The sequence below is a fragment of the Momordica charantia genome, assembly GCF_013281855.1.
Source record: "Momordica charantia cultivar OHB3-1 chromosome 2 unlocalized genomic scaffold, Mcharantia_2.0 BLBB01000002.1, whole genome shotgun sequence".
Lineage (NCBI taxonomy): Eukaryota > Viridiplantae > Streptophyta > Magnoliopsida > Cucurbitales > Cucurbitaceae > Momordica > Momordica charantia.
In genome coordinates this window covers 12708845-12735551 of record NW_028275160.1, presented here as the reverse complement: position 1 = coordinate 12735551, position 26707 = coordinate 12708845, and the positions used below count along the sequence as shown (strand labels likewise).

General features: G+C 38.6%; 1 protein-coding gene and 1 long non-coding RNA gene across 3 annotated transcripts; both read left to right on the top strand.

The window, feature by feature from the left end:
* Window positions 1-2098: 2098 nt before the first annotated feature.
* LOC148212838 (uncharacterized) lies at window positions 2099-4036 on the top strand. 2 transcript variants are annotated; one of them, XR_015789409.1, is made up of 4 exons: window positions 2099-2313; window positions 2405-2488; window positions 3081-3118; window positions 3846-4036. It is a non-coding gene; the product is annotated as an uncharacterized LOC148212838 (long non-coding RNA). The 2 variants fall into 2 exon arrangements; XR_015789410.1 differs by lacking the exon at window positions 3081-3118.
* A 272-nt stretch (window positions 4037-4308) lies between these two features.
* Window positions 4309-4809, top strand: LOC148212837 (uncharacterized). The gene has a single exon (XM_088120387.1). It carries the CDS (start codon window positions 4309-4311, stop codon window positions 4807-4809), a length of 501 nt encoding a protein of 166 aa, XP_087976513.1.
* Window positions 4810-26707: the final 21898 nt, after the last annotated feature.

Genomic DNA, 26707 nt, shown 5'->3' with positions numbered 1-26707 from the left:
ATGTATCTCGCTCCCTGTCACCGTCGGCGAAGGAGATCAGCACGTGACCAAAGTCACAGAGTTGAAGTATCCGACCCCGACTAGAGTCGCAACAGTTCGAGGAGAGCAAAAAACATCGAGAGAATGCTACACAACTGCGATGAAAGGGACCGCCACTTGCGCGGCAATCATGGAGCTAGAAGCAACTGTGCCACCATGTACCAATGAGGCAGAGCCCAGCCGCGGCACCCCAGCAGAAAAGCTAGAACTTGTCCCCTTGATGGGACCAGATAAGCAGGTCAGCATAGGCAGGGGGGCCGAGGTGAAGAAAGAGCTCGTCAATTTTCTGAGGGCAAATTTCGACATGTTCACATGGTCTCATGACGACAAGCCAGACATCGACCCAAGTATAATGGTGCATAGGCTTAATGTAGATCCTAACTATAGGCCTGTGAGGCAAAAACGTCGGCCTGTCGACGCTGAGCGAAGTAATGTAATTTGTAAAGAAGTCGAGCAGTTGCTACGAGCTAATTTCATACGAGAAGTTCACTACCCCGCGTGGTTATCTAATGTTGTTTTAGTTCAAAAGTCTAATGGCAAGTGGCGTGTTTGTATCGACTTTACGAGCCTCAATAAGGCGTGTCTGAAAGACAGTTTTCCCCTACCTCGGATAGATTAGCTCGTCGACGCAACAGTAGGTCACGAGCTACTCTCCTACATGGACGCCTACTCCGGGTACAACCAGATTCAGATGCATGCACCCGACCAAGAGCACACTACGTTCGTTCCAACCAAGGGTTGTATTGCTACAACATCATGCCTTTTGGTCTGAAGAACATCGGGGCAACCTACCAGCGGATGGTCAACATGATGTTCGCCAAGCAGATCAGACACAACATGGAGCTGTATGTGGAGGACATGTTGGTGAAGAGCAAGCAGACGAGCTCGCATTTAGCCGACCTGTCAAAGGCCTTCAACGTACTTCGGAAGTATCAAATGAAGCTCAACCCGAGCAAGTGCGCCTTTGGGGTCTCGTCGGGAAAATTCCTCGGGTTCATGGTCCACGAGCGTGGAATCGAAGCCAATCAGGACAAGCAACTACAGAGGTTGAATGGTCGTCTGGCAGCTCTGAATCGCTTTGTATCTCGCTCCATTGACAAATGCCACCCTTTCTTCCAAACGCTAAGGAAAAAGGGGCGGTTCAAATGGACCGACGATTGCGAAGCAGCACTGCAGCAGTTGAAGCAATACCTCAGCACGGCCCCGTTGCTGTCCAAGCCACTGCTTGGCGACGTTCTCTACCTGTACTGAGCCGTGTTGGAAAACGCAGTGAGCTCGGTCCTAGTACGGGAAGCAGAAGGGCGGCAGAGTCTTCTGTACTACACGAGCAAGTCGATGACCGAGGTCGAGGCTCGTTACCTGTAATGCCCCGCATTACCTATAAAGGTATTTTCATGACTTTATATTATTATTGTTTTTTTTAGGTAAGCTAATCAAATCTAATTAGCTTTATGCCAATAAACTTTAATCAATCCTAGTTAATAATTGTAGGCTTCTAATACTCTAACTAATTAAGCTCAAGTTAATTTTATTTACTTATTAAAAAGAAATTTACAACAAAATTTAGTGATTCATCTTATCAATGTTTAATTAATTATGTATGTTAATAGAAAATAAATATGCGATTAATAAGATTAGCGAGATTATAATTGTATTTAAGTAACAAAATGAACAATACTACTTTAGTAATTAGATAAATGTTGTGAAATATGGTAATTGTAATGGTAGCATTATTTGAGTATTTATAAAGTTTCATACATTTTATCCAAAGTTTTATTTTAAGGTAATTAACCAAGTAAAGCCCCATATTACCTTTGTTTTACTCTTTATTTTTCTACCTTAATTAAATTAACTTAATTGGGAGAATATAGAAAGTTTTACTTAACTCATAACCATAATTAGGCAATATAACTCACCTTCCACTAACCATGATTAGGCAATATAACCCACCTTCCACCCAAGAGACACATGTAGTAATTAAGTTAGTTAGGAAGACCAAAAAACACTAACAATCTCATTTAAGTAATTGGCCATGCATGAGGAGAGATAAGAAGTTTGTTCCATCTTCCAAGATTCATGTTTGTTTCATCTTCCAATCCATTCTCCTTAAGTTACCTATGTTTGTTTCATTCATTTTCCTCCAAAAACATTTCTAAACAAATCTGAAAATTTCCTCTCAATCATCTATCCTATGGTTTAAACCACACCTTAGAGGAGTTGTGGTTGCTTTTCCAAGTCCCTTCAAGGATCGTTCATTGCGGTTTTGTCTTTTCGGTAAGAACGGTTTCTTTTAGTCTAGTTTTGTAAGTAAATTTTTCCTAATAATTTTTATAGAACCTAAGCATGTTCATATCCATTTTCTAAGGTTTCCATCATCATTTCGAGCTCTCTTAGTTGCTGGAAATTTTCTCTTTTTATTCTTTACGGTAGAGAGGAAAACGCACCAACGGTAAGCATCATTCTTCCTTGTGTAAATTATTTTAAGGGTTCATTATTAAGATAAAATAGGTACTGTTTAGGCCTTATTTTTGTTGATTTGAGATCTGAAAATCTGAATTTAAAAGGTCCTAAAAATGTTCATAAAATTGCTTCAGAACGGGTTTTAACGGTTTATGTTATTTTCATAGTTTTAGCTTGTTTAGTATCAAATTTTGGATTGTTAATTCTCAATTTTTGACACCATGACCAGCACCTTTAAACTAACCTAAAATGTATTTGAATGCATTAAAATTGATTTTTATGATTAGTTTTACCTACGGTTTAAAATTGTGAAAACTAGTGCTATGTGTTTTCTCTAATTTTTTTGTAAATTTGCAAAATCAGTAAATTATTTTTATCGATATTATAGTATATAAATCAGAGGCTAATATGAAGATTTAAAATTACTTTTCACAAATTTATATATGATTATTATGGACTAGGTTAATTATTAAGGGATTTCTACTAGTAGAATAGTGAACATATCTAGTTATGAGAACTTATTGGAGAAAGCTTAGCTTAGGTAATTGAGTCCTAATTTTAGTTGTGTTAATTGTTATTAGGAAGCTTTAAGGAATTTCCTTTAGTTTACGAAGTTCAGGTAAGTGGATTCTATCATAAGTTATCGCCTTGTATGTTTTGTTGTATTATTGTTTGATTGTAAGTGAATTATGTTATGTGTTGCATTGTTTTGTTATTGAATTATGTTATTCATGTTGCTTAAATATATTTTGTTATTGAATAGTGATTGTGGTTAAATTTTATGTATTACAAATCATGTTATGATTCTATGGCTTTCTCATGTCATTTTAAGTATGTTTAATAGCAAATCATGTTTAGGTAAAGCATGACATAATGTGTGATGCATTGCATTCGTAGTGAAGTTAATAGTCCTATGTGTCATGGATTTAGATAAGATTAATGTTATGCATGAAATACCCAAATTAAGCAGTTATGTTATGCAGTTAGATGTATCATATGACATGTATGGTTTCTGCTAAAGTCTGGGCCCTAGGAAACAAATTAGTTCATGTTAATGGTATTTATGGGAGGTAATTTCCCTATAAATATTACATGCGGAATTGACGGTTATGGTATGGGTTATTTCTGCATAGCATGGCGCCAAATTAAGGATTTAGATATGTAAGTTTATGCTAGCAAGCACAAGTATCTTAAGTTAAGTTGTTCTTGGTTTATATGTTAGGTTGAGGTATGCATGCATATAAGCATGATGTGTGTGTTTGAGCATGAAAGGTTCCTTATGAATGGGAACTACTTACTGAGTATTTTTTTATACTCATACCATGTTGTTTCAATTTTTTTTACAGATAGTTATATAGTTGACGAGAATAACGTCGAGGATGACCTGGGCATTGACGAGGAGGAGATATGAGACATAGTTGAATTTTATTTATAATCTATACTTTTAATTATGACTATACCACATTTTTACTTGTTTTATTTAAGGATAATAACTTTGTGTTCCGCTGCTAAAGATTTATAAATTAAGTTTTATTAAGTTATCGTTTTCACTTTTAGATGAAAATATAAGTTTTTATCTTATTTTATTTTAACGAAATTATGTTTTATGAGTAATTATCTCAATATTATATTATTAATGACATATAAAAATTGGGGTCATTACATTACCCCTGTATTGAGAAACTGGCTCTGGCACTGGTGACCTCGGTGCGACGTTTACGACCATACTTCCAGGCGCACAAGATAATCGTTCCAACAAACTTTCCTTTGAGGCAAATTTTCTACAAGCCCGACACGTCAGGTCGGCTAATGAAGTGGGCCCTAGAGCTCAGTGAGCATGGCATCGCCTTCGAGCCTAGAACAGCGCTGAAGGGTCAGGCCGCCGCAGACTTTGTTGCCGAGCTGACCCCGCCAAGACAAGGGGGTGACGTCCGCGACCAGTCGACACTTTACGTGGATGGTTCGTCCAATGAGAAGGGTTGTGGGGCAGGCATGCTGCTCCTCGGCCCAGGTGACCTTCGGTTTGAGTACGCGCTCCGGTTCAGTTTCCGAGCTTCGAACAACGAAGCCTTGATAAATGGTCTGAAGGTCGCAAGGGGGATGTGCGTGAAGCGTCTCTTGATCCTCAGCGACTCCCAACTGATCGTCAACCAGGTAACCGAGGAATACCAAGTGAAGGATACTCGTATGGAAAGGTATCTGGCCAAGACTCAAGGGCTCCTCGCCCAGTTTGAAGATTATGTGATTCGACAGGTGCCGAGGTCAGAACACTCCAACGCCGATGCATTGGCTCGTTTAGCCTTGGCCTAAGAAACCGACCTACCAAGAACAGTACCAGTTGAGATACTTGTTGAGTCATCCATTTAATTTTTCAAAAAAAAAAACAGAGAGAAAGATCAACGGAAGGAAGGAAGGGACGAGCTAATCCTGTGGAGGGTCGGCAGGCCTGCTGGCTCCTACGACGGCGCCCGTAGTCTCGACTCCAGCAGCGACGGCATTTGTCCCTACTCCCTCGCCGGCAGTAGCAGGACAATCGGCCTAGACGACCTCATACTCCTCCTCGGCAGCGGCGATAGCTTCCTCCGAGCAAGTGGTCTTGAGCCTGTCAATAGCATAGAAGAAGCCCTTGTCCTCCATCTCGTGCTCCAAGCCGTCGAATTCGGAGAATTCTTTAATCTTCTTTTCCAAGTAGGCCCAGCTCGACAAATTCTGCTGAGCTTCCCTCCAACCTTTCTCCGCAGTGTCGGCTCGTCCTCTAGCATTCTGTAGGTCGGCGTGGGCCTGGGCGATCAGAGCTTTGGACCTATCGACCTCCACCTCCTCCTCAGCTCGCGCCTGATCAACCTCAGCTTCCAGCTCAGCTATCCGCCACTTGTCCATGTTAGTGATATTTTTTTTAATTTTATCGATTTATTTATTTGTTTATTTTTCTGTATTATGTCCATGCATTAAATTTTAGAACTAAAATAATGTTAAAATTAGTTTTTTTTTCAATTATAAAATAACTTTATAATATAAGTGAGTGGACTTGGTACTTGTATTCGAGATTGTTTGGTTAAATCTTCATCTTCCATTTAATACAATGCCACTGCTACAAATATGAGCTTCAATTAGAGTTAAAAACTATCATTAACATAATTCATAACAGTTCATAACTATCATCAATTAAGACATCACGGAAAACGAGAATTCGAAAAATTGTCTTTAATGCCATTACAATGACAATTATAATTTATCACCAATAAATCTTCTATCACAATTAAAAAATGTAACAAATAATTCATTTGATTCCAGTTTATAATTGTCACCGAAAGTGACAAAAATTTTGCTCCCTAGTAAAAAAAACTTAACGAGCACAGTTTATAACTATCACGAAATGCATTTTAACAATGTTTTATATACGTCACAAAAATATATATAACGATTATTTAAAAATGTCATTGAACATTTAATAATGATATTTTTTAAGCATTGTGAAAACTTAATAATGTCAATTTATAATTGTCCTGAAATGTATTTTAACAATATTTATAAATCTCACGAAAATATTTATGATGACTATTTAAAAAAACATTTAATAATGAACATTTTTGACAATGACGAAAACAGTACAGTGACAATTTAAATTATTGTAATGTAATTTTATGACCGTAAAATCTTTTAACTATGACAATATTGTCAAAAATCAGTCAACCTTGTGCATCCAGTCAACAAAATTTACCAACGCAGCAGTACCAATAAACCTCACGGTTCCATCTCAGCAACACGAAATGAGCTTCAATATTCCTGCACTAATAGGAGACAACAGGTCAACAATTTATGGCAGTAGCACACTGAATTTTTATCTAATTCCATAGCAGTGAGATGCTACTTTTCGCATTCTTTTCAACCATTCCTTACCTTATACCTTAATTTATCACCTTCACCATGTCCCAAAAACTGAAGCTAAAGACCAAACCCAACAAAATAATAGACCATAGCACAAAGGACTCAGCTTTGGCAGAGAAAAACAAAATATGCTCAATTGCATCAATGGAATTTAAATCCTACTTGTTTAATAATAATAAAATAAAAAAGAAGGCTGAAAAGCTTTGCCATTTTCTCGATCTACAATAAATAATTATCAAAAGTAATTGGTGATTAACAAAATAAAAGAAAAGAAATATGGACGGCTCACCCACATCGGAAACATTAGAAGAATGTGAGTTGTATTTTAGTTGAGCCTGTCAATGCCGTTGTTACCTTCTACTGGTTGAGTAGTGTGTAAACTTTGGTCCTCTTCTCTCTGAATAGAGGCTTCAGCTGTTGGGCTTCATCAGACGATGAAATTCACTATGCTTGCACCACAGCACCTCTAATTAAGGGGAACGGCTCAGATTTCTTAGCCTACTAGTTGTGTTGTCGGCTCTACTCAAACCAGTTTTTTTCTCTTAAACCAGTTTCTCATACTTGTAATTAGATTTACCGATAAGTACATAGTCTTCTTCTTTCTAACTGAACCCAAATAATCAAACCAGTTTTTTATACTTGTAATTAGATTTATACTTGTAATTAGATTTACCGATCCATAACTAGTCTATTTTGAGTTTTAAATTACAAAAATGGCTTAACTAATAAAAGAGGCGTGAAAAAAAAAGAAAAAAAAAGCTAAAAGAGATCCCATGATATAGAGCACTCCATAACATTACCGATAAGTACATAACTAGTCTATTTTGAGTTTTAAATTACAAAAATGGCTTAACTAATAAAAGAGGCGTGAAAAAAAAGAAAAAAAAAGCTAAAAGAGATCCCATGATATAGAACACTCCATAACAGTATATTAGTTTATAGTTCATAAGTTTATGTGAGATTGATTATTTTAGTTGGTCGATTCTTTTATCATGAAATCAACATTTGTTGTTTATAGCTGGATACAGTTTATATCTACGAATATCTACCAAAGTGGGTAGATGATTCTGCTTTAGTTATAAGAATTCAATAACCTGATATAGTTTATATATATTTGTATCGTCTATTGGGATATAAAAGTATATAGTTTATAACTGACTCATAAGTGCTGACGTACACACAATCGAAAAGTATTATGATTTGAATTGATTATTTCCATAATCTCTTAATCCCTTAAAATTAAATACAAAAAGATAATTAGTATAATATATGTTAAGAATTTAATATAATATATCAATGAGTAAATTAAGGGATTAAGAAATAAATCATTTCGACCCACAATAATTAAAGATTTAGAAAACCAAATTAGAGATTTAAATCTTTTACATTTAAATAAAAAAAACTAACAACAATAAATATAAATGCTACAAATAAGGGTAAAATTGGCATTAATAAAAATTTATAAATCCAGACATCTAAAAGTGTAAAATTGGAAAACTTTAGACATTTGTGAAAATAAGTTTGTAAAACAGCTCATCTAAGGTATTATCTCTTAGATTTATCACTTAAGCCCATTTTGGTAATTTCTGATTGTATTAAGTTAGTTAGCTAAAGCTAAGGACTCGTTTGATAACCATTTATGTTTTTTGGTTTTAGTTTTCAGTTTTTAAAAATAAAAACCATATATGTTTCATAACTGGTTTTTGTTTTTTTCCTTTTAAAAAACAGAAAACCAAATTTATTTGATAACTATTTTTAGTTTTCTGTTTTTAAAAAGTTAGAAAATTGGAAATATATATTAGAGAGAAACTTTTATCTATAATAGAAACGACAATAGTGGGATTTAGACAATGCTATGTTATAAACTCAACAACAAATTTATTGAATATGAAACCACAACTTTATTGAATATAGATTTGTTTTTACATAATTACAAACTACGAGTTTAGAGCAACACACCCAACAAACTCCCACTTGAACTAAAATCGAGTGGGGTGTAATCATAAAGCAAAGGGACAAATACAATAAACTAGGACATACACTATACCCATTTCATTTCTCTCACTTGCGCTAGACTAATTGTACAATGCTCGTAGACCTAGACTTTCTAGATGGCCCTCAGACACTTTAGTCATGAGTGCCTTCGTAAAAAGATCAGTAATGTTGTGATCCGAGTGATCTTTGTGACGATTACATCCCCTCGTTGCACTATCTCTCGTATTAAGTGATACTTCCTTTCTATGTGCTTGCCTCTCTTGTGACTTCGAGGTTCTTTAGAATTTGCCACAACACCATTACTTTCACAATAATGTGTGATGAGCAAGTTCATGAAGAGTGAACACTGACCTCGACGTGGATTTTCTTGAATCCTTGTCTGTTTGGAAGTCAGAGTTAGTGTATCCTATAAGGATCAAATCCTTAGAGCCATACACGAACTTGTAGTCCCTCGTTCTCCTAAGATATTTTAGGATTCCCTTAACAGCAGTCTAGTGATCATATTCTTGGTTGGATTGATAACTACTGACCATCCCTATTGCATAGCAAATGTCAGGCCTAGTGCACAACATAACATACATCAGGCTGTCCACTGCTGAAGCATAGGGTATGCATCTCATATCCCCAACTTCTTGAAACATCTTAGAACATTGTTCCTTAGACAGATGAATTCCATACCTGAAAGGCAATAAGCCTTTCCTAGAATTCTGCATCGAATATCGAACAAGCATCTTGTCGATATAAGTTGCTTGAGACAGGACTAGAGTTTTGTTCTTGCGATCCCTTAGAATTTGGATGCCAAGAACATACTGAGTTTCTCCCAAATCTTTCATTTGGAACTCAGTAGCTAGCCCTTCTTTATGTCAGTGAGGTATCCTACATCCTTCCCAATAAGTAAGATATCATCCACATACAATACTAAAAAGGCTATTGTGTTGTTGACGATCTTCTTGTATACACAAGACTCATCAACGTTTTGGTCAAAACCATAAGATTTGATCGCAGTATCAAACCTTATGTTCTAACATTGAGATGCTTGTTTCAATCCATATATGGACTGTTTAAGCTTGCAAACCTTTTGCTTTTGACCTTGTGCTATGAACCCTTCAAGTTGAGACGTATAAATACTTTCTTCAAGGTTGCCATTCAGAAAGGCAACATTGACGTCCATTTGCCAAATCTCATAGTCATAATATGTGGCAATGGACAAAAGTATTCTTATGGACTTGAGCATAGCTATATGGGAGAAGGTTTCTTCATGGTCCACCCCTTCCCTTTGTGTGTAGCTTTTCGCCACAAGTCTCGTCTTATAGGTCTGTACTTTTCCTTCGACATCTCGTTTTCTCTTGTAGATCCATTTGAACCCTATGGGTCTTACCCCATCAGGTTGGTCTACAAGTTCCCAAACGAAATTGAAGTACATAGACTCCATTTTCAGGTTCATGGCTTTGACCCATTTGTCCTTGTCCACATATTCCATTGCCTATTTATAGGTTAATGGATCCTCGACACCGTCATCGGGTATGACAATCTGGGTTTCAGTTAAACCCACGTATAGGTCGGGTTCTGACACCATCCTCCCACTACGTCGAGGCACCCTTAATTCTTGAGGTAGATGTGATTGACGTGATGTGATGGCTTCATCAACAACTCTTGTTGATGTGCCAGCTTGATCAACAACTTTTGTTGACGTGTTTGTAGTCTCTTCCGAAATCTTGTTTATCACTACCTTACTTCGTGGTTTATGATTCGAACGTGGTCTTCTTATAAGAAAGTGGCGGTTGTAGATACAAACACTCTGTTTTCTTGTAGATCGAAGAAGAGACCACCCATCGTCTGTTTAGGGTAACTTATGAATAGACATACATTTGAACGATGCTCCAATTTCTTTGGGTTAGTCACGAGCACGTGTGCCGGACCTCCCCAAATATGGAAGTGCCATAAACTAGCTTTACGACCCTTCCATAGTTCAAAGTGTGTTTCAGAAACACTATTCGATGGAACTACGTTCAAAATACAAACTGCAATCTCCACTGCGTAACCCCAAAACGAGTTAGGCAACTGAGCATAGCTCATCATTGATCGAACCGTGTCTAACAGGGTTTTGTTTCTCCTTTCTGACACATCGTTTTGTTGAGGTGTACCAGGGGTTGAGAGTTGGGATGTGATTCCATGTTCGATCATATAGTCCTGGAATCTCAAATATACTCTCCACCCCGATCAGATCGAAGTGTTTTAATGGTTTTACTTAATTGATTTTCAACTTCGGTCTTGTACTCCTTAAACTTTTCAAGGGCTTCAGACTTGTGTTGCATTAGGTATAGATAACCATACATTGAATAATCATGTATAAAATAGATGAAGTATTCATACCCTGTTCTAGCTTTAATATTCATCGGACCATAAAGGTCTGAATGTATAAGTTCTAAGGGCTCTTTGGCGCTATAACATTTTACAGTAAAAGGTCTCTTTTAGTCATCTTGCCTTCAAGACAAGATTGACATGGTTGTAAAGAGTCGTATTCTAACTCGCTTAGAAGACCACTCTTATCCAACCTTTCTATCCTATTGAGATTAATGTGACCTATTCTTAAGTGCCAAAGATAGGTATTTTCTTTGGGAGAAACTTTTTGTCTTTTTGTTTAACGTTGGCAAAACGTTTTACTATTATCCTATTGCCTTTAGGAAAAACGTTGGCAAAAAATCACTTATCCACACGTTTTACAAAAAACGTTTGGAAAATTAATCTTATACCAAAATTTTGGTAAAAACGTTGGCAAGAGATCAATTATCCATACGTTTTACTAAAAACGTGGGGATAAGTGATCTTCTGCCAACGTTTTTACAAAAACAGTGGGAGAATGTTACTTTTCCCAACGTTTTTAATAAAACGTGGGGATAAGTGATTTTTTGCCAACGTTTTTTACAAAAACGTGGGGAGAAGGGATCTTTGTCCAACGTTTTAATAAAAGCGTTGGGATAAGATTACTTTTCCGAATGTTTTTAGTAAAATGTAGGGATAATTGATCTCTTGCCAACGTTTTTAAAAACGTTGGTATAAGATTACTTTTCCTAACGTTTTTTGTAAAACGTAAGGATAAGTGATTTTCTGCCAACGTTTTTGTAAAAATGTGGGGAGAAGGGATCTTTGCCCCACGTTTCTATTATATTAACACTCCCAAATACGCCCTCAATCTATCTACATCTTGTGAAGATTCAGACTATTTAAGTCGATGTTATCGAGGCAACAGAACTGCAAAACAGTTTGGTAACACAATTTATTTTATTAAATATAAAGTAAAATGTGCAACCATCTTTATACCTTAAAAGATAATTTATGGATCCAATTTTTACTGGGAAGGGACAGCCCAATGATGCTTGCTGCATAAGGAAGCATGAAGATATAATTAGTTCTCACACAGAAAAAATGGCAAACTTCGAATGGTCTTCCAGAAACAAAATATGCTGAATTGCATTCATGCAAGTTTAAATCACATTTGTTTAATAATAATAAAATAAAAAAGAAGGCTGAAAAGCTTTGCCATTTTCTGGATCTACAATAAATAATAATCAAAAGTAATTGGTGATTAACTTAAGTTGGTGCGCAAATAAAATAAAAGAAAAGAAATATGGACGGCTCACCCACATCGGAAAGATTAGGAGAATGTGAGTTGTATTTTAGTTGAGCCTGTGAATCCCGTTGTTACCTTCCACTGGTTGGGTAGTGTGTAAACTTTGGTCCTCTTCTCTCTGAATAGAGACTTCAGCTGTTGGGCTTCATCAGACGATGAAATTCACTATGCTTGCACCACAGCACCTCTAATTAAGGGGAACGGCTCAGATTTCTTAGCCTACTAGTTGTGTTGTCGGCTCTACTCAAATCAGTTTTTGGTTCTTTGGATACCATATATTCACACCCACCTTAGAGTTTCGTTATGGTTGGCATAATACCCATAATTAAAGAAAAGTTCCGTTAGTGTAAATTCCTTCTTATTGATGTAAATTCCTTTCCTATCTTTTACTTTTATTTCCTTATTTCTCCCAGCAATACAGCATTTACTTTTCCCTTTTCTCCTCAAGCTCCCTACTGTGTATATATATGTATTTTGTAATGCATGAGTTTCTAATACTTTGAATAATATTAAGAATTGTTTTTTTTGGTCTTTTTGATTGAGAGTTGTTTTGTGTAGGCCATGTCATATCAAATATATATAAATCATCTTCCATCTTGCTTTTCTATTATATTTCACTTCATGATATCATACAAAAACAAAACTAGGAAAGCCACTCAAGAAATTAACAACAAAGCAGAAAATTAATCATTCAAAATTAATCAAACTCTTACCGAATCTAGAATAAAGGAGTCGCGCGGATAATGGCGGAAGCAGACTCGAACGGCGGCGACAGCAAAGACTACACGACTGCAGTGTACGGTGAGTCAAACGATAGCGTCGGATGGCGATTCTAATGGCAGCATCAGAGTGGCAGAAAGTGGCTCAAACAGCATCGACGGATTGAGGTCTTAACGACTTTTTATTATTTCACTTTTTCCATGGCCACCCAAAAGCTTAAGTTGATAGGTTGGGTAAATTTTAACAACAATGCAGGGGTTCGAACACAAGACTTCTCGCTCTGATACCATATTTAAGATGAATAAACCACCACTCAACCCAAAAGCTTAAGTTATGGGTTGGGTAAATTTAATTCATTTATATGGATTCTCAACACTCCCTCCCACTTGTGGGATGGAAATCAATATCAATAGAAGGGATCTTACATAGATTTATAATAGTTATGTGTTACTTCTCACATTGTCAATTGATTTTGAGATGAAACCCCATGAATATTAATATGGTATCAGAGCCTAAAAGCTCAAACGAACACACGGTCTAAAAATGGGATCCGACCCAAGATTGGTGAACCCAAAAGAGGCACCATCTTGAGGGGCATGTTAAGGATTTCACATCGATAAGATAAGGGACCTAACAATTATTTATAATGGAAATTGGATACTCCTCTCCTTGCCAATTGATTTTGAGATGAAACCTCATGAATGTTAATATCTCTCAAGGTCTATTGAATCATTTCCTTCAATTTCTGGCCAAAACTCTTCATCCTCATTTTCTTTAAGTCCCTCGTCAAAACCTTATTCGATTTTATTTCCCAAATTCTGTCCTATTCAAATCCCATAACTTCCCCACACAGATCGTCCGCCAATTCGACTGGATCCAACGCCTACAAAAGAGTTTTCGACGACATATTAGGGGTGTTCACAGATTGGGTTGGGTCGAGTTAGAGAGATTTTTTAGTCCAACCCGAATTTTCGGGTTGGTTTGCTCTGCTACCCAAAAAACCCGTAATCACTTTTGCAACCCAACCTGACCTGACCTTTTCGGGTCGGGTTGGGTTGGGTTGTCGGGTTGAAATTTTTAGAGGAAGGAGATGAGGGACAGGAGAGAGACAAAGAGGGAGAGAGAGGAAGAGATGCAGCAAGCGACGATAGGTAGGCAGAAGAAGCCGAGTGATTACAGAAAAAAAGAAAAAACTGCACATATGGGGAGGATGGTAGAGAAGGCCGAATGACTACAGAAAGAGAAAAAAACTAGCAAAGAAGGGGGAGGGAGACGAAGGATTTGAAAATCGAGAGATGAGGGAGATGAAGGGGGAAGGAGAAGAAGTGAGCGAAGAAGCGAGAGGAGAAGAAGGGGGAAGAATATGGGGGAGAAGATGCGAGACAGAGGATGAAGATGAAGGGAAGGGAGGTGGAATGGAGGGAAGGTGGGAGATAGGATGGAGGGTGGGACGGCGTGGGAGGTGGGATGGAGGGGGGAGGGAAGGTAGGATTCAGGGAGATGGGTGAGGCTGCGAACAAAAACTTTAAAATATATACCTAAGGATTCCTAATAACTCTTCAGGGCAATTTGAATGGGTGAAGTCAAAATTGTCTTCACTATTCTCCAAAGATTGACTTCGCTTATGATGGCTGGACTTTCGACTTTTTGTTGGCAAATCTTCTTGAGGGGGACCTTGGGAAGTAGAGGGTCTATGGGTACTAGGATCATAAGACTTAACCCTAGACAACTATGGAGAAAAGAAGCGGAGGAAATTCAATTTAATCTAGGTAGAAAGTTACCTAACAGTGAGAAAGCGACGAAATCGACCAAGCTATCCTGAAGCAAAACGATTGAGGAGGAAATGCTTTGCCTAAGATGCTCAAATGGAGGGGAAGTTAGCTTCTGATGACATAGCTGGATTTCACCTCCGAACTAGTAACTACTTTGGGAAAACCGAATTGAGTCTCTTGAGTTTCCCCGAAGTAGGGGGCTATTGATTAATCAATAATTTAACCACACATCATCGAATTGTCGCTTGAATAAAAGTACGCGTGTGAAGAGTGCGCTTGTAGGTAGTACTAGTTCAAAAGAAGCCGAACTGGGCGCCCGCTCACCGAATTGGTCTTGATACTTTGAATTTCCAACATCGAAACTAACATTCCTCCATTACGTGTACAGTTACCTAAATATCAGGAGACAAAACCATATATTAAAATTTAAAATCTTTTGACACCAACGATTGCTTGTGAAACTCTATAAATATTCTTGGAGGTGAAGGATGAAGGTATGCGATATTGATTCTTGGAGCATAATTACTTTTTCTCCTATCTTGTACAAACAAAATCTTCGGAGTGCTAACTCTTTTTAGATAGGATCGTATCTTAAAGTGTTCTCGAAGAACTATTGTGACTATCGAAATTTTTTTGGTACGAACAATTGACACCGTCTGTGGGAACGATAAGTTCCTGTCTTTGTATCAGTATTAAGTTTTTAGAGTACTTTGCTTTAATCGACAATGGCAAATCATAACATGTCTCAAAGATCGTTTACGAGTAGTAGGACACAAGCGACCACATCCACTCATCAGGCTATGGTCGATGTACCAGAGGTTCCTGACACAATGAAAGAAGCAATCAGTAAGCTACAAAACGATTTTAAAGCTTTACGACAAAGTTGCAATCCAAAGGATGCAGCCTAGGTTAAACTGGGCGGAAGAGAAGACGCACCATTCATAGTGCCAATAATGACGCACCCTAGAGCCATCTGTCAGAGCCCAACCAAGATATATAGGTGAAGATGTGTCAGTCGATTCTCCAGTCCCGAGAGATCTAGCGCGGGGTAAGTAACCTATGCCATCAGAAGGGGAAAGTGCCAGCGGTATACGACAATGGATACCGACCGTCGAATGACTTAACTTAGGACCCTGGAGAATGACTACAATAGATCTCCAAGAGGGTCTCCATGTGCATGTTACTTCAGAGATTCCGGATCTGCGACACACTTTGAATGAGCGCAACATGGATCAACAAGCAGAGCAATAAACTACATTGACACAAAGTTTGGGATCTACTCCTGCTAGTGGAGTACAGTCAAATTTCTTGCGCCGAGGCAGACGACAACACAAGCGACCACATCCACTCATCAGGCTATGGTCAATGTACCAGAGGTTCCTGACACAATGAAAGAAGCAATCAGTAAGCTACAAAACGATTTTGAAGCTTTACGACAAAGTTGCAATCCAAAGGATGCAACCTAGGTTAAACTGGGCGGAAAAGAAGACCCACCATTCACAGTGCCAATAATGGCTCACCATATACCTCAAAAAATGAAAAACCAAACATGAAGTCGTATAATGGATCAGCAAATCCAATTGATCATATTAAGTTGTATGAAGTGCTTATGGGAGTTGAACGCAGCGAATGATTAAATGAAGTGTCGGCCTTTCTCGGTAACACTAAAAGGCCAGGATAGGTCATGGTATTGAGGCCGAATTACATCGCCTCATGGAGGCAGTTTAGAAAAGTTTTCATTAACCAGTTCTCCACACAGCATGAAAGGAAAAAACCAGATACACATATGCCAATCATTTGCTAGGAAAAGGGTGAGGCGTTACGCGAGTTCTTCGGGCACTTTATGGCAGAAAAAATAAAAGTGTCAAACTGTTCAGATGAAATAGCAAGGCCTACGTTCATGTCCGCCGTAAACAATCTGGACCTGGCTCAATCATATACCTTACAATCAGCAGAACATATGGCGAGGCCATATAACGCACCAGGAAATATATGCATGCTGAAAACGTGCTCAAAGCCAAACAACTCATGCATCAGACTACCACTTCAAAATATGCGAAAGCTCGGAGCCATAATTCGCAACCAAAGAAAAATTATCCGAGTAAACATCGTGAGCAAAGGAAACAAGGTTATGGCAATTACCAGTAGCAGGATCAAACAATAAAGGTTCATGATGGTGATTGTGGAAGTTCGACCAGTACACACAACTAAACGTGCTACTGGCGGATATTTTGGGGAATATTGAAAACATCGACTTACACACTATGCTGAAAGATCTGGAAAAATGAAATCAAGTCCGTACAAGAGAAACTGATGTAAGTATTGTCAGTTCCATCTATTGGGTGTGTTGCCCCAAACTCGTAGTTTGTATTTTGTAAAAACAAATGTCTATTTAATAAAGTTTTATTCAATAAATTTTTTGTTGAATCATAGCTTTGCATTGTCCAAAATCCAATAAACTAAACATCCAAGGTTATTTATGATGTAATCGGGACAGTATATAGTTGATATACGGGGTATATATTTGATATACCCCTGATATATGAATGGATAATGTCCCGTGAATATCCTAAAGGGTCTATAGTATATGGATAAGGCTGGGTACCTTATCCTGGCAACACTATGGATACGGCCCACTCTGTAAAGGTTACAGACGACTCGATCCAGGTCGTTCGTGTGGAGACATGCGAGTGGGGGTATCCTATACAATGAGTTTGTATAAGACCGGACCACGAAATAAACAATCTTTAGATGTAACACCGTTAACTAATAGGTTGCTATTTCTTAGGTTGACCAGGCAACTCATTCTCAATCCTGAGTGAGTTATGGACTCCTGCCCGTGAGGGCTCGTCCTTTGATCTGTATGGGTGAGAGTGGCCGGAGTCGCCGACTCAACATTCCTACCATTTTAGGGACGAGACCGAGTGGGGAGCTGGGAACATAACTTCACAAGATGGAATTCACTCCTCCCCGACTTTAGGGGAATAGATGAGTGTTCCCTTAAATGCTGACTCCGGGACTTGAACAACGGGCCGCACCCTCTCATTGGCCGAGAGGGACTTCCGGTTATTGGTTGGACCATAACCGGGTTGTTCATTAAAGGAGCAGTGGTGTTTAAGGAATAAGATGTAACTCAGGGGTAAAACGGTAATTTGACCCAACTTGAGTTACGAACACTCGTGAAGGATTGACTCGTCATTAATGGTCGTATATCCATGGACACGAAAACATTCTGCAGTGAGAAGAGTGCAACTGCGGGTCTTTAGTGGAATGACCCGTAGTTAACGTATCTAGATTAACTCGGTCAATGAGTTTGACCGATTAATTTTTCATCGTTGGAGCTTCGGATCTGTAGGTCCATTAGGTCCTCTTGCTAGCTCATAATGGGTAAAACGAGGATCAACTTTTTTGGAAGAATTTGAATTGTTCAAATTACTTAAGGGATTATATGTATATTGATATATTATAATATATATAGTTAATTGTAAATTAAAACTATATATTATAAGAGATATTATTTGAATGAGATTCAAATAAAATTAATATGAATAAGATTCATATTAAAACTATAGGTTATACGAGAGAAATGTTTTAGAATATGATTCTAATTTTATAATAAATAATTAAGTGTTAATTATTTATATATATATATATTTATTAATTATTAATTGGATTAATAATTAATTATTAATTAATTTGATTAATTAATGATATATATATATTAATTATTATAAATATATTTTAATTATTATTATATATTATATATATTATTATTATTATTATTAATATTATTATTAATATTAACTCCCCTGCAATTGCAGGGGAGTGGAAGGTACCCCACGTCACCCTTCTTCTTCTTCTCCAAGTGTTGGAGAATTAGACAGAAGGTTACACAGAACAAAAAAGGAAAACTCCCACCAATTCTCTCAAGGGTTCTCTCCATCTCTCCCTCTCGTTCCAAAGAAATTCTCCCACAAGAACGATCTCGTACCCAGAGGATAGCGAGGAAGGCTCGGTGGTGGTGTTCGTCGGAAATTTGTTGAAGAAACGTTCTTCAAAGGTATTGAATTTCCTTTGTATTTTTCTTCTTTAAACTTCGATTTTGTATCCCCGAAAATCAGCAACAAAGATCCGCTTCCGCTCCGGGAATCACATCCCTTCACCATCAAGATCATGGTCATGACAAGTCACAGTGTTATGACGTAAGAGATCAAATTGAAAACCTGATTCGACAGGGTCATTTGAAGAAGTGTGTGGGGAAAAAGGATACATATTCCTCACAGGGAAAGAGAAAATACGAACGATACGAAAGATATGATAGAGATCGGTCACCTTCACCGAAGAAGAGATAACACAACGAAAAAAGGCCTACAGTTATAAACACCATCTTTGGTAGGCCTAGCGGAGGACAATCGGATAACAAAAGAAAAGCCATGATTCTTGAGGTGTAACACGAAGTTAACTCCTCTTATATCCGACCAACAACTGCAATAATCTTCACTACAGAGGATTCCGAAGTGATCGATTTGCCACACAATGACGTTCTGGTTATTTTCCCGTTGATTGATAATTTACACCTCAAAAGGGTTTTGATTGACAGAGAATCCTCTACCAATATACTATCTCGTTCAATATATTTAGCTTTAAATTGGGAGAGATCGCAATCAAAGAGATGCCCAACACTGAAGAACGGCTACAATAGATCCCCGAGTGGGTCTCTGTGTGCATGATGCTTCAGAGATGCCGGATCTAATTGTCGAATAACTTAACTTAGGACCCCGGAGAACAACTACAATAGATCCCCGGGAGGGTCTCCGTTTGCATGTTACTTCAAAGATGTTGGATCTACAACATACTTTGAATGAGTGCATCAGGGATCAACAAGTAGAGCAACAAACCCCATTGACACAAAATTTGGGATCTACTCCTGCTACTGGAGTATAGTCAAATGTTCCTACGTCGAGGCAAATGACAACATAAGCAACCAGATCCACTCATTAGGCTACGATCGATGTACCTGAGGTTCCTGACACAATGAAAGAAATAATCAGTAAGCTACAAAGTAATGTTGAACCTTTACCACAAAGTTGCAATCTAGATGACGTGACCTTGGTTAAACTGGGTGAAAGAGAAGACCCACCTTTCACAGCGCCAATAATGGCGCACCCTTTACCTCCAAAAATGAAAAAATTGGACATGAAGTCGTATGATGGATCAGCAGATCCAATTGATCATATTGAGTTGTATGAAGGGCTTATACAGTTGAAAGCAGCCAATGATGAAATGAAGTGTCGGGCTTTCTCAGTAACACTAAAAGGCTAGGCTAGGTCATGGTACCGACAGTTGAGGCCGAATTTCATCGCCTCACGGAGGCAGTGAAGAAAAGTTTTCATCAACTAGTTCTTCACACAGCATGACAAGAAAAAGCCAAATACACATATGTTGACCGTTCGCCAGGAAGAGGGTGAGTCGTTACATGAGTTTGTCGAGTGCTTTATGGCAGAAAAAATAAAAGTGTCGGACTGTTCAGATGACGTAGCAAGGCTTACGTTCATGTCTACCATAAACAATCTGGACCTGGCTCAATCCTATGCCATGCAGTCAACACGTACATACAATGAGGCCATACAGCGTGCCAGGAAATATATGCATGCTGAAGACGTGCTTTGTTGTGCCTCAGCTTACTAGCTAGAGGGTAACTGCAAGTGCACACTGTCACAAGTAATAATCTTGAAATATTCAAAGTTCGTTCCACAAGGACTATTTTTCTTTTAAAATTGATTTTGTAAACTGCTTGAATGAGCAATCGAGTTTGGGAAAAAAAATTGGTGGAATTGTTGGGAACACGAATTAGAAACACATAAATTAAAAGGCCAACCACCCTACTAAGATTTAGATCTAAAAGATGAATTACACCTATCAAATGTGCCCGTAATTAAACTCAATTTATGCAAACTGTTTCAACTCCTATTCCATACCGCTTTTGGTTTGTTTAAAAGCTTAGGCTAGTGTTTACATATGTCTATGCAACTCTAGAATCCTAAATAAATCAAGTTCCAACTTACATTTAACGGGTAAGAGAGCCTATGTCTAGGATCTTGTTTTAGTTCTTATTTCTAAGTAACTTACCGTTTTACCTTGATGAGATTCGTTTGACTCTAACCTTTTCAAAATTAAATTCAAACTAATGTGATTTAAACAAGTGAAAAAACAAGAAAATCAACTGGATAAATTAGATCAATCAAGATAAGCAAAAGAGAGCGTAATACGCCGTACTCACTGATAGATGTAATTTAAATAGATGAACTAAACTCGTAGGAGGGTTGAAGAAACAATTTACCTACTCATGGAATTGAAAGAAATTAAAACACAAGAGAAGATAATAAAAGAAGGCATGTTAATTAGAATTGGAAAGAAAGTACAAAATGGAACAAATTGAATTGCAATAAAATAAAAAAGAGTAATTGTAGAAAAATAATTGAAAACAAAACTTAAATAAGAACTACAAAACTAAAGTAGAAAGGAAAACAAAAGTATGGAAAAATGAGATGCCTTGAAGTGATGTTTGGGAGCTCCTTTTATAGGTCATGGAGGTAACAAGATGTTGAGAAATACATGGGAGGTTGGAACCCAATGAGGTTGTAGAGATTTTAGGAACTAATAACAAATCTTGGACCAATTACTTGGTCAAAAGTTGTTATTCCCGTTTTGACAATCTAGGCATCGAATGTGGCTAAAGCATTGTGAAACTGGAACTTTCAAAGTAACTTGGCTGGCTCATTCCTCTAGTAAGCTAGAAATTCTGGTCCTGCAATGTGTCTGATGCATTTTGATCATCAATCTTCACTTTTCCTTACAAAATAAGCATATTTACACAAATTAGCCTTCATTTAGCTATAACTCAATTCCAAAGTCCCTAATCACAAATTATGCACATTTTCCCTAAATTATATGCTTGAATATACATTTTTCATCATAATTAACTCCCAACTAAGCATGTAAAACTACTACTTTTAGCCTTTAATCAAGTCTTATCATGCTCAAAGCCAAAAAGCTCCTGCATCAGACCACCACTTCAAAATATACGGGAGCTCGGAGCCATAATTCGCAGCCAATGAATAATTATCCGAGCAAACATCGTGAACAAAGGAAACCAGGTTATGATAATCGCCAGCGGCAAGATTGAATAATAAAGGTTCACGATCGAGGCTTGCAGGAGTTCGACCAGTACATACTACTCAACGTGCCACTGGCGGATATTTTGGCGAATATCGAAAATATCGACTTACACACTATGCTAGACAGACCTGGAAAAATGAAATCAAGTCCGGACAAGAGGAACCGATATAAGTATTGCCGGTTCCATTGAGATCATGGTAATGACACCTCACAGTGTTATTACCTAAGAGATCAAATTGAAAACCTGATCTGACTGGGTAATTTGAAGAAGTATGTGGGGGAAAAGGGAGACCTGTTCCTCTCACGGAAAGATAAAATATGATCGATCTGACAGAGATGATAGAGATGAGTCACGTTCATCGAAGAAGATAGAACCTAACGAAAAAAGACCTACAGTTACAAACACCATCTTTGGTGGGCCTAGTAGAGGACAATCGAGTAACAAGAGAAAAGCCCTGATTTATGAGTCGCAACAAGAAGTTAACACCTCTTAAATCTGACTAGCAGCTGCCATAACCTTCACCATGAAGGATTATAGAGGGATCCATTTGCCACAAAACGACGTTCTGGTTATTTCCTCACTGATTGATAATGTACGCGTCAAGAGGGTTTTGATTGACGGAAGAGCCTCTACCAATATACTGCCTCTTTCAACCTATTTAGCTTTAGGTTGGGAGAGATCGCAATCAAAGAAATGCCCAACACCGCTAGTTGGATTTTCAGGTTAATTGGTGGCAGCGGACGGGTGTGCCGAGCTCCCCGTTATCATTGGTGAAGGAGAAAATGAAGTTCGGAAAGTTGTCGAGTTTGTTGTAGTTGACGGAGCTTCAGCCTATAAAGTTATTCTCGTAAGGCTTACATCCATGACCTACAGGTAGTTTTGTCTACTTACCATCAAATGATGAAGTAGCCCACTAAAAACGGAGTACTGCCTGACTCGACTGGTGAGAGTTCCAACAAGTGGGTTTTCAATGTCCATGGTTCCTCCAATGAGAAAGGTAGTGGGGCCAGAGTCCTCCTTCAGGCGCCCAGCAGAGATCTGTTTGAATACGTAGTAAGATTCTTTCCAGCCTTGAACAATGAGGCCGAGTCTGAAGCACTGGTGGCAGGCTTACGTATGATTGAGGCCATGAGAGCCGTGCACTTGGACATAAGAAGCGACTCGCAGCTCGTGGTCAGCCAGATTACCGAGGAATACCAAGCCAAGGATAGCAGGATGAAGAAGTACTTATACAAGGTGCGCAAGTTGTTGTCTAGGTTCCAGGGGTACACTATAGAGCGAGTACCGCGTGCGGAAAACGCCAATGCAGATGTCTTGGCAAGGCTGACATCCTCTTACTCGACCAAGCTGTCCAAGTCGGTCCAAGTCGAAATTTTAGAGACTATTTTTGTCCACGAGCTGGAAGCAATGAACATCGACACCACGACTCCGACCTGGATGGATCACATCTAAACCTTTCTACGAGGAGAAGGCCTCCCAGAGCAAGCCGACCTTAGGATAATGCAGCACAAGGCGGTGAGATACGTCCTCCGAGGCGATGTGTTGTATAAGAGGGGAATCTTCCATCCCCTGTTGAGGTGCCTAGACCCAGAGGAGATGAACTACACCTCAAGAAAAATACATGAAGAGGTTTGCGGCAATCATTGTTGCGTCCACACAACTGTGTTGACAGCACGTGCAAGTATACATGAATCATCGGTTGTAGTACGTAACGAGGTCGTATCCCCATGGATTTTTGGTTTATATTTTAACGATAAAAGTAGATACCTACAAATACAAATGTACAGAGTTTGAGTATGTATATTATCTAGGAGAAATAAAATAAAGTAATAACGGGACGACAAAACTTTGCGAGAGACAATAGATTGGAAGTTGTCAACACAATAAAGTAGTAGAATAGAAAGTGATAACGGGGGATTAACAGATATGGAAAAGGCGGGGGAGATTCAGCATGCTTTAACAAGTTATCAACCTACCCTCTAGTGTAGCTAACATTTATTAGTGCCCAGCTCGACTCGGTTCCCTTCTGTGACACCCCAAACATGAGTAAGTACAACTCCCGATTATAAATACCCAAGCTATAGGCAGGATTAGGGGACCCCATTCTTGAGTATCCCTATAGCTATAGAAAAGCTAGCATACACGAGATAGCAACCAATAGTAACGCGAAGATTAATAAATAAAATCAGATTTGCTTAAAATTAAATGTAGCAGCTAGAGGATCGGTCTCAAGTCAATTACACCATGAAAATCTCCCCCAAAAATGAGGTCTAGCTCATAATGGGTAAAGAAAACAAAATGGAAGAAGAAGAAATACAACCCATAGCAAAAAAATAGCTGAATGACAGAGAAGAATAAGCAGTCAGCTCGTTCCAGCAAGTGAGCTTCCCCTTTCTGGCGTCAGCTCTCCTCTCGAAAATGGGTATATTCCGTTCCCTCGTCTTTTCAGCTCTCAATTTTTGTCTCTCTTGGGATCTGCATGTCTGTCGGCTAGGGCAACATACCCATTAAATATCGGGTCCCGTTTTTAGGGCACTTGGCTGGAGATTGTACGAACATAAGCGAATCCCGTGTTTTTGAATTAACTGTACGGACACTCATGTTCTGGCATCGCTATGCTCCAACATTTATATGCTCTGTCTTAAAAAAGCTTTGACTTCTCTTCTCTAGTTCACCACTTCCTTCTCTTCTTAGCTTTTCTTTAAAAACCTCGGCAAATGAACCACAAATACGAGAGTTTATGCTGCTTTTAGCCAAATTTCTCAAGACTAAGGATATTTAGCTAAGAATTTACATTTGAACACTATTCATGCTAATTATGTCCTAAAGCCGACATACTTTGACATTTTAATGCATTTTTCACCCAAATAATTAATAGAATATCTCTCTTTTGGAGAGTTATCACACTCCCAAACTTAAAATCTTGCTTGTCCCCAAGCAAGAGCATGCATTTCAGTTTAGAAAACAAAAGAAGGCACTGGAAATCTGCACTTCAATCATACTAATCTTCTACCTCAACCTTATACTTTTAGGCAACTATGCTAAAGCTTAAGAACTCTGCTAAAATACGTCAGCTGGAGCAAGGAAATGGAAGCAGGTTAGATTTGCTCAAACTTTGGAAGATGTTATTTCTACTCAGCCCTAACTTCCTTCTACTTCCCAACCTCAAACTTAGCTTCTCCTAGAAAGTCCTTTCCCAAGCTCCCTTTCAATAGCCTAAACCTTTGACCTTTGCGCTGCCAACTTGGGTTTCTTCAACCATGGGCTATTAGCCCTTCCTAATCCTGCAGCCTCTTTATGCTCTAGATACGGGCTACTAGCGCTTCCTTTATTGCGAGCTCTCTCTTTTTTTTTTTTTTTTAAGTGGGCTGAATTACAGGATTGAAAAGATTCATGGTTATATACAAGTGTTACTAAAGATGTAAGAACTGAAGGTTCACTCCCCCAAATTTAAAAGGTTGCATTGTCCTCAATGCGATTAAGGACATCCACGTTACAATGCTCTAGCACGCCCCCAAACTTAAAGTGAAAGTGTATTGTGAAGGATAATGAAATTCGCTCTTTAGAGATGTTTTTAAAATATGAAGGGCTAATGCTAACAACTAAGAGGGACTAAGAGAAGTCCAGGCTAACTATATTAAGATAAGAGGTGGCTTTGGATAGGTAGCCTTTGAAATTCTTTTCTAGGGTAAGCGCTACTTCGGGTCAATACTGCTAGAGGGATGCTAGGGCATAATTGAGCAAGCATGGACCAAATGCTGGGGCAATGGAAAGCTAGCTAGCATTAAAAAGCTCCAGCATCAGCAGATCTACTACGAATTAGCAGGCTCTAGCATAACTATTATTTATAAAAAGTGAAGCAGCAGATGGAAGATGAGAACACAGAATTTTCTAGAACTTCTACTATTTCATTTAATATTGGGGGGGGGGGGGGGAGGGTCACATCTGACTGACAAAATAAAAAAAAAAACTAGAATTGAAATTAAACTACAAAACATTAAAAGTAAAGACATAAATTTAAATGCAGAAATTTAAAATGCAGAAATTAAAATCTAACTAAAAATGTAAAATAACATGAGGGGGGTCAATTTTTTCAAGACAAAAGGACAGACACTTCCTTTTGTCGGTTAAGCAGAACTTTCTTCTTCACTTTCTTCTCTCTCTAAAGAGTCGCCCATATGCTGATCTTCCTCTTCAAAGCTTCCGGATTGCTCCATAAATTCCTTCAGATGGGCCGGCACAGTGAATAGGGATGGGGCTGCTGGTTTAAAATGCTCCACCGTTGCGAGGATACTCGCATCTCTCTTCTCTCCCTTCTTAGTAGAGGCAGACTGCGCCTCCTCCATTCGTGAGAGCTGTTTTTGCTTTTTTGCGAGCTGGGCCATCATTTCACCAACTTGTCCTTGAGGGGCTCTTCATCATCTAAGACGGGCACATCTATGTGAAGGCAGAGCTTGGTGGTAAGGCTGGGGAAAAACAGGCAGCCGGTTTTCTTCGTTGCGCACTAAGCGATCTCCCAGTGGATAAGCTGTCTGACGTCGATGGAGCGACCTTGCAAAATGCAGGCTAACAGAAGGACTTTGTCCTTCATAACAGACGAATCATTAGTGGTAGGCATGACCCGGCTCTTAACGAAGTAGAGCCAAACGTTGGCTTCCCCCGTGAGTTAACCAGATTTCATCGAGCGGGAACCCTTGTCCGTCACTTGCCAAACAACACCCTAAATTCCTACCAGATGTAGGGCATTGTCGAGCTCCAGCATGGAGGGCTGCTGGATCATTGCATTGAACTCAGCCCCTGGATTGTTGGGCAGCTTAAGCAGCTTCTTGATTCTCTCCGACATCCAATCGATTTCAAGCTCCCACTTTAACCGCGCAGCTGCCTCTTTCACAAATTAAGGCATCTCTGCCTCCAAAAACCATTTTTCCAGGTACAAGTCCCTAGTCTTTATTGCCCTGTAGCTCACCCTCGCCTCCGGATCAACGAACTTCTGGAATGCGCCTGGCCAGCAGGGACCACTGT